General features: G+C 49.6%; 1 protein-coding gene across 1 annotated transcript in view; it reads left to right on the top strand.

The window, feature by feature from the left end:
- The window catches only part of LOC101774942 (shematrin-like protein 2), a 1,530-nt gene extending 1,241 nt beyond the window's left edge, over window positions 1–289 (top strand). Inside the window, exon 2 of the mRNA XM_004958986.1 lies at window positions 270–289. Coding sequence (XP_004959043.1) covers window positions 270–289 — 20 coding nt within the window. The remainder of the gene's footprint in view (window positions 1–269) is intronic.
- The last annotated feature ends 8,712 nt before the right edge of the window (window positions 290–9,001 follow it).

Genomic DNA, 9,001 nt, shown 5'->3' with positions numbered 1-9,001 from the left:
GTTTGCAGAGAGTATATACAAAAAGAGCTATCAAAAAGGAAAAGGGGTAAATCCATATCCAATAATGGCAGCTAACAGATGGAGAGTTGGATTGTCTTTTTTTTTCACAGGTGAAACCATCCATTTATCCTCCCTGGGTAATGTTTGACCATTTTACACCACTTGTTTATATATATTTGATGTGCAAGATTCTTATATAGCTCCTCTGGTAGTGACCAAGCCTCTTTAATTATTTCTGGGTTTACAATGTATTTCCATTTGCGTTGAAGGTTCTTTAGCACAAAAGTGAAAAAAAAAACATTAAGTAGGTAATGAATCCCAATGCAGATTGACAACGCCCTACTGGATGTTTTCACCTCAGTAGTCTTTTTTATTAGGGCTTGTTATAGGGGATAATGATTAATTAAATTAACACGGTAAAGACCCCCCCCCCCCCCCCCCCCCCCCCCCCCCCGAACCTGAAAAAAAGGCAGCCGTGCTCGTGACGTCCGACGTGCACCGGGCTACCGGCACACACCGCTCTCTCGGCGCTTTTGCAGCGGAGCTCACGCGCCGCGCGTGATCTCACTTCACAGGAAGAAAAGATCAACCCCCTCGGCCCCTCTCATCTCGCGTCGCGCGCACGCTTGGCTTGCACAGCAGCACAGGCAGACAGGCTGAGGCTGGCGTGTGGGTGCCGCACTGCCGCTACCCACGCCTTTGGTCAAAGGCTGCTGCCTCATGTGCGCTGCGTGAACAGTGAGTAACAGTAGGCTAGTAGCTCTACCTGTCAATCACAGCGTGGCACTTCAGCCTGGGGGCTGGGGCTGCCGGGCTGGTGTGCGGCCACGGACGCAGCTCACTGTCAGTCGTCCAGGTCTCAGATTTGCTTGCAACTGCTGGCAGCGAAACACCCCCACTAAAATTTAGCACTTGATTTGATGTTAATTATAAGTATTAAATATAGATTAATTGCGAAACTAATTGTATAGATGGAGTCTAATTTGCGAGACGAATCTATTAAACCTAAATTAGTTCATGATTTGATAATGTGGTGCTACAGTAACTATTTGCTAATGATGGATTAATTAGACTTAGCAGGTGTTTGGATGCACCCCGCTAAAGTTTAGCACCTGTCACATCGGATGTTTGGATGCTAATGAGGAGTATTAAATATAGGTTAATTACAAAACTAATTGCACATATGGAGTCTAATTCGCGAGACGAATCTATTAAGCCTAATTAGTCCATGATTTGATAATGTGGTGCTACAGTAACCATTTGCTAATGATGGATTAATTAGAATTAATAGATTCGTCTCGCGAATTAGCACAGGGTTCTATAATTAGTTTTATAATTAGCTCATGTTTAGTTCTCCTAATTAGCATCCGAAAATCCGATGTGACACTGCTAAAGTTTAGCACCTGGTATCCAAACACCCCCTTAATAGATTCGTCTCACGAATTAGCATAGGGGTTCTGCAATTAGTTTTATAATTAGCTCATGTTTAATTAGTTTTATAATTAGCTCATGTTTAGTCCTTCTAATTAGCATCCGAACATCCGATGTGACACTGCTAAAGTTTAGCACCTAGTATCCAAACACCCCCAGTGCCTAGTTGCTCGATCTCGATCTCAACATTACGAGTAGCAGCAAGTTATTTGGCTGTTTTAGGGCTGTTTGGAGAGGGGTGTTAAACTTTAGCACCCTCCTGTTAGCCCCATTTTAGCACATAGGTTACCAAACAGAGGTGCTAAAGGGAAGGTGTTAAAGTTTACCCTCCTCCCCCAATTTCCTTTAGCACCTCAAAGGGGTGCTAAAAGGTGCTAAACTTGCTAAAAGTGGTCTCCTGTCCAAAATTTCCCCCTTTGCCCTCTTCCCCCTCCTGCAGCGCATGTTTCTCCTGCAGCCACCCCTCCCGCAACTTCCCTCTCGCAGCCGCCCCTCCCGCCGCCATCTCCTCCCGCCGCCATCCCCTCCCGCCGGCATGTCCCCCAGTTGTCCCCTCAAGCCGATGCGTGCCATCCCCTCCAGTCTTCCCCTCCCGCCGATCCTCCCCGTCCCGTCGACAACCCCTCCCATCAGTCCTCCCCTCCCGGCACCATCCCCTCCCGCCAGTCCTCCCCTCCAGCCGCGCCTTCGTCTCCTTCCCACGCCGCCCTAGATCCACGGCCTCCTCGCCGCCAGGAATGCGCCACCATGCCCCTAACCTTCGCCCAGTGCTCATGGACGGCCACGACGACAATGGGTTGAATGACCTCTTCTCCCAGCCGGATCCATCTTTCCCCGTCGGCGGCTTCGATTTCTTCTCGCAGGCAGAATCTTCCTGAGCTCCCCGAGAGGGCATGTTGGCCTTGGACCTCAACTCCCAGGTGGAGGATTTCCCCGACATCAACTCCTACTCGGAAATCCTTCGGGGAGACGAAGTACCCTGAGGCTGTGGCAGCCGTACCCTCGGCTTACGTGTGCCTCGCAATGGAGGATGAAGCGGCAGCGGCAGCAGAGGTGGTGGAGGGCGTGCAACAAGGTCTTTGTTCGATGGTTCCTTGCCCGAGGGTGGTGCCGACGGTGGAATACGTGGCGGAGGACGTGCTGGTGGGCGCGGAGGTCGTTGAGGAACAACCGTGCTGGTGATGCAGTAGGCTTGGGGGAGATAATATGTTTGATGTTGATGAAGAAAATAGCGACGATGGTGCTGAAGCTGTGGAAGTTATTGTAACGACCGACCCCTAACCTTTCCCGGTTAGGTTTGATCTCAGCCCTTAACCTCAGTTAGTTGCTCTGTTGACCGCACCTAAGTGCTCAGTCTTCCGCCAGTTCCGACCCCTGAGATCCGACCCCTACCGCTTCGTTCCTTTTTCCCGACCCTGGCGAGTTCAGCCCTCCGTCGGATCCTGCTGATCTTCCTCACCCGTCCGATCCTTTTCCCCGGTGGACCGTGAGATCTTTTTCCAGATCCCCCGCGCCAGCCGCACTCGAGTTGCATGGCCGCCTCAGAGTCTTCCTGCCGCGTGGCTCGTCTTCTCCGACGCCATCGCCCAGTTTTGTCTCTGGCGAGGAACAGAGTTGGGTCCCGCGCCCTTTTCCCCAATGGCAGCGGAAGCCCTCTGCACCCCTTTCTGCAGACCCTCGTCTCCCGCGCCCATCATCGCGATACCAGATCCCGGCCCCGGAGACCGATGTCGCCCGTCTTTTCCGTCCCTTCCAGCAACAGTTGCGCCGCCCGGTCATCGCTACACGACGATTCCCCCACCACCAACCCCGACCGCGGCCGCGACAGTCCCTTTCCCCGCTCTGTCAGAAGCCGCCCGACAATCTGTTGTTCCACGCCCTCCCCCGCGCCGCGTCCGCTTGTTCTCCCACCTGTGCGCCTCGATCCTAGCGCCGTTTAACCGGTCGCTTCTATCACCTCTTCCGCACGACGACGCCCGCTCTCCGCCAAATTCCAACCACCGGTCTACCCGCGCCTACGCCGCCCTGACGGAGTAGCGCAATGATCGCTGGCGTCACCCCCGGAGTCCTGCAGCACCGCCCGGTTTGCTCAATCGCCGCCACGGCAGAGCACTCCATTGCTTCTCCCCGGCCTTCGCGCCGCTCCCTTCCTCTCTCTCCGTGACGTTTCCGTTCCTCTGCTCCAGCAGCTATAAAAGGAATGCCCCCGTCACCGGAGTTCCCTCCGCTCTTGTTGCTCTTAGCCTTCTCGCTACCTGCTCAGGCTCCTAGCGCCATCCGCCCAGTCTTGAGGAGTTCATCTCCCAGTCCCTTCTCAGTTCATCCAAGTCACCAGCAGCGTGCCCCCTTGTGCTGCGTAGAGCTCTCTTGTGATCCGCAAGAAGCAGCGCCGCCGCCGGAGCATTACCAGCCTTAGTCCCTGCTCGAAGCTTTAGTTCCCCGCCCAAGTTTGCCTCTTCCCGACCCCAAGCTTTCCTTTCAGGAAGAAGGTGAGTTGCCGACCCTAAGTCCGCCTCGCCCGACCCCTCCTATCCGCCCGACCCCAGTTCCGTCCCGTCCGACCCTGTCTGTTCGCCGACCCTTGTCCGCCTCGCCCGAGGGCTTGGCTGTGATCTTTTTCTTCAGCTCGAGGGTGTATGCGTAAAACATGGGAACCCTTCAGCGCCTACGTCTGAGGATCCCAGTTATCACATCCTCTAGTTCAAGGATCAGACCACTAGTTCCCTTCCTACCCTTACCTGTTGATTATCATCGGCTCTCTCAAACGGCCTAAACCTCCTGCTTTTTGTCGCAAGTTTCTGGGCTCAGGAGAGCTAGTGTTGCTGTTGAACTAACTGGCTAAGCTAACCCTTGCATTGCATTCGTGTAGAGCTGCACCTCGCCGACGGTTTCTACGAGCTGCACCCGGCGCCCGAAGAAGAAGCTGAAGCCGAGTTCCTGCCCGCGGAAGCCGAAGTCGCCCCAGAAGTCGAGCAGTTTCCTTTCCCTTTGCTTGCAGGCAAGCCCCGGTTGCATGAAAGTCCTATGAGTCTTACCAGACTTGCGCATGCCTTCTGTAACTTGCTTGTGCATTTACGTATAGGAGTTGTTTGAAACCCTAGATGCATGCCCTAGTTAACCCTTGATGTGAAGCACCAGTTGTCGGACCGAGTAGCTGCATTGCTTAACTAGGAGACGGTAAAAGCCGAGTGATCTCCTGTCACTCGCGAGTTGTAGGAGTTGCATGTTTACTCTCCTGTTACAACTATAAGGACGATGGACGGGGCAGGGTTTTGGGTAACTTTTTGGTGGTCGGATGGTCGCCCCGTCTGTCTATGAAACTTGCTAAGGCCCGACAGTGGTGGTGTTCGTGATCAAGTGTTTGAAAGTACTAGCCTCATACTTAGTATGGGATGAGGAAGCCTAGTACCTGATTGAACCTAGACGTGAGCGGTCGCCCCATTGTTCTTGGAACGGAGTTTCTGTGGCGGAACCGCCCAACTTAAGCTGGTTTAAGTGCGTCTAATTGCTGTCGGAGCAGCAATTATCCGAAAACGCACCTAAAACAGCATAAGTCCGGTAGTCCGTCGAGTGTCCCTAGGACTCCTCGAAGGATCCACGACGTGTCTCATAGCCATACATCAGGATAATATCCGCGATGGGATAATATCAACAAATATTGCATTTTTACATACATAAAGAGGTACGAGTTATTACAAGACTTTTAAGTTGAAACAAACTTAGTGATGCATAGTTAGACAAGCTCTAAGATTAAACATAAGTAATTTAGGAGAAGATGCGTCGATAACGGTTTTCTAGAGTATTGAGAGACTCAGATCAATACTCTAGGTCTTCGGGGTCTCCTCCTCGGTAGCTTCTTGTGGAGCTTCTGAAAGATAACCACAAGGGGAAAACCCTGAGTACGGGGTACTCAGCAAGTCTTACCCGACTAACCAATATAATAGTTTTTCTTTGGAATGCATGTTGGCTTTTAGGTGTGCTTGGTTGACATAATTTTTGCCGAAAAGCTTACTATGAGTGAGGCCTTAGTTTTGTCTTTTAGTTTAGTTAAGTTGTTACCTAACCATTCTAGATGGTAACAGAAGTAAAAGCAATCACAGCTGTTGATTCATACAGTACTTGGCAACAAAAATTTTTATATCACATGAGTTCATGCTACGAAGCTCAACAGTGATCAAGTGCATTCATAACCGAGAATTGCGGCGATCCGGATCAATTTACATCCCGCAGGAGAGCACCCGATCACCAGCATCATACGACTGTACAGGTCGTACTAGCAACCTCTCGATTAGTAAAGTCAATGATTAGGAACACAACTACCCGGACCCAGGGATGCACCCCCACATGGGACCCCACGTCTGGCCTGATCCCCATGTGAGTTTCAGGCTACACCCCTGCCAATCTCCAGCACGTCAAATGCGGGTACGAAGCATTCCTGATCATCGAATTTACTAACCTACTGGGCTTTACTGGTCCCATACCCAGTAAGTGATCAGATGTTATCACTTGATCAAGCGGTTAAGACACGGCCCGGTCCTTAAGCAGATTATAAGCAGACAGAACTACATCTCTAGCTTCTGTCTGGTTCTATACTTCAAACTATCTTTCCTAAACAGCATGTATGATCAAGAGTTTTTCCCTAAGGTTGGTAAACCAAGCATGTAAGCGAGTAAGCAATTCTAGACTTGGGTAGTTTCTAGAATTTGAACAAGTGGCAAAGATGTCCTTAAATCAAGGCATAATCATACACAAGAATAGGTTTCATCCAACTCCTAGACCTAGTGCATACAATAACCAATTAACTTATAACTAGTCACATGAAATAACGACTCCAAAATAGATAGGCATAAATGCACCGGGGCTTGCCTTGATCGTTAAAAAGATTAGCAGACGCCGATGGATTCACTTCACAGGGGACAAATTCAAACACCTCCTCGGACTCCAAAGGTTCTGCTGGAAATTCCCAATAATCCTCTTCTGGCGCTTCTGGATCTACGGTACATACATGCAGGGGTTAGAATGCAAACTTTTTAAATCAAGGACTATACAACTTTCCTTCATGATAAAGTTGCAAGCCAACAAGGACTATACGACTTATCACGAATAGGTTGTAAGTCAACACACAAAAGAAATCTAAAAAGATTAATCTAGATTTTTATTTTCTTGATTAACCCTTCCTATAGCTTTTTCTTTTATTTTTAGAAAAAGTGGTAATTACTTTCTAATCTGAAAATCTAATTTCCTATAAGTTATGAATTATTTGTGATTAATAAAGCGTTATTCATATTTTATATATTTTATAAATATTAAGTATTTATTTACTTACCTTAAAAGGAAGGCATTAAATAAATACTTAAATTTTTATTATTTTCCTAGGGTGTAAAAATTTTAATGCATAAAGAAAAATAAAATAAGCCTAACAAAATTGGTTTCACTAATTTTGGACATTCCTACAAATTTCTGTGATTAAAATGGTGTAAAACGATTTTAAACGGATTATTTTACTAAAGAAATCTAACTTTTCCCGAAATTCCCCCGGAAAACTTTTCTCACTCACCCACACTCTACCCTCACTCGCGAGCACTGGGCCCCCACGACGCGGACCCCACTTCCACTATTCTCTTTACCCGCCGGCTCTTTTCTCCGTCTGTCGGCCCTGTGGGCCGATTCCTCCTCCTCTTCCTCCTGGTAGCCCAACACCGGCCCACGGCCTCTTTTTCTTTTTCTTCCTTTCACGTGACGCCGGCCTGCACCCGCTGGGCCCCCGACTCCTTTTCTTTTCGGCCGATCGCACGCGCGCTACTGGGCCGCAAAACGCCGGCCCAAGATGGCCGCACCGCTCTGGCCCGCGTTTCCTCCTCCTTCTCCCTCACTGTCATGCGGGCCCGTTGCACAGCACCCGTCTTCCTCCTCCCGCCAGAAACGCGACCGGAACAGGGGGCGGCGCGGCTCGCCGGCCGGCGCCCTCCCGGCGGCGGGTCTTGACGACAACACCAACCCCAAACCTACACGACCTCGTGCGCGGCGACAGCTCCCTTGGAGATGACCGGAGCTACCTCCTCCACGGCGACGGGCGGCGACACCTCCGGTCGGCCATCGTTACCCGCGACTACTGCACAACCTAGCTAAACGACTACCCCGACACCATCCTAGGACCCTAGGGACTCGACTACGACTGCTCAAGAAGAAAGAGAGACAGCGCGAGAGGGTTCTCACCGAGAGCGGGCGGTGCGACGGCGGCGGACAGAAGCGGCGGCGATACAAGGTGTCGCGGCGAGGAAGCTGAGCAACAAGTTGCTGGGGTGATTGGTGGGATGTAGGCGGAGGTGTGGGCGGAAGGAATCGACGAGAGCTGTTCGGAGGTGGTCGAATTTTGCTTGGCGGCGGCGTCGGGCAGAAAAGGCACGGGCGGCGGTAAAAGAGCGACGGTGAAAACGGCGGCGCGGGAGCGGTAGTTATTCAAGCGTTTACCCCTCGCATGGCTGCCACCGTGGTCTATCCGTAGGTGTATGTGGCGAGGAGGTGGCCTAGCTTAGCTGTGCTGGCGGAAGACCGACGACGGCGGCGGCGCCACGTCCTGGTGCTCAGTCACCGTCTTCTGGCGCCCGCGATCTTCAGAAGCCATTGGTGGTCGATTTGCAATCCGACGGCCTCCCTTGTTTAAACAGAACTTGGAGATAAACTCGAGCTGATCATCTTTTATTTTGGCGTCGGTTTGAGATAAACACTGAATTTAGTGGAATTTGGATTATCTCCTCGAGTTCTTCTGACTGACGATTGAAATCTCATTCAGTTTCGTCAGACGTCAGCAATTTCATGGAGCTCACTTGATGACTCGATTTAGTGGTCTAAATCTCCTACCCTCAATCCAATTTCTTCTCAAACGTGTTCTATAACCTCCCAAGTTTCCATTTTGCCCAAGAACACTCACCCTTCTTGATCTATATTGCTCTGAATTCGAACTCAAAGTTAATGTACTGCTGATTTTCAGACTTAGCAAAAATTCAGAGCTTCAGTCACTTGTGAGTTTGTGCTGACTTTGAGCTCGAGTTTGATTTCCTTCCTTTTATTGTTCCTGGCCAACAACTCATGATTATTGTAGTCCAAGATGCATACTTCGATATAGTGTAGTTGTCTTGATGCACTTAGTTGCAAATTCTCCCAGAATTCAATTTCCAAAACAGACTCTAAGCTGTTTTTCCTGGAACTCTATTGTCGGACGAGGAACAGTAAACGGCCCTTTTCTTTTTCTTTCTTCTGATTCATCTGAGAGATTTAGCACTGCTTGGTTCCAAATTGGTGATCCTTTAGTCCCAAATATTCTTATACTTGTACTTCACACATTTAACAAAAATTTTCTGAATTTCAAATTGAAATTCAAATTTCGGTCAAAATTTGGCCGAATTTGACCCTTTTGCTGTTTTTCCTTCTTTTTCTTTTGAATTTTCTTCTGAATTTTTCATGGCTACTATATTATTATGAATGGTATTTATTACAGCCTCTCCCCCTTAACAGAATCTCGTCCCGAGATTCCTGGGGTTAAATCCTTGGGTTTTGGAATGGAAAGGAA

The sequence above is a fragment of the Setaria italica genome, chromosome II, assembly GCF_000263155.2.
Source record: "Setaria italica strain Yugu1 chromosome II, Setaria_italica_v2.0, whole genome shotgun sequence".
Taxonomy (NCBI): domain Eukaryota; kingdom Viridiplantae; phylum Streptophyta; class Magnoliopsida; order Poales; family Poaceae; genus Setaria; species Setaria italica.
The sequence above is the reverse complement of the archived record's forward strand: the minus strand, read 5'-3'. Positions and strand labels throughout refer to the sequence as shown.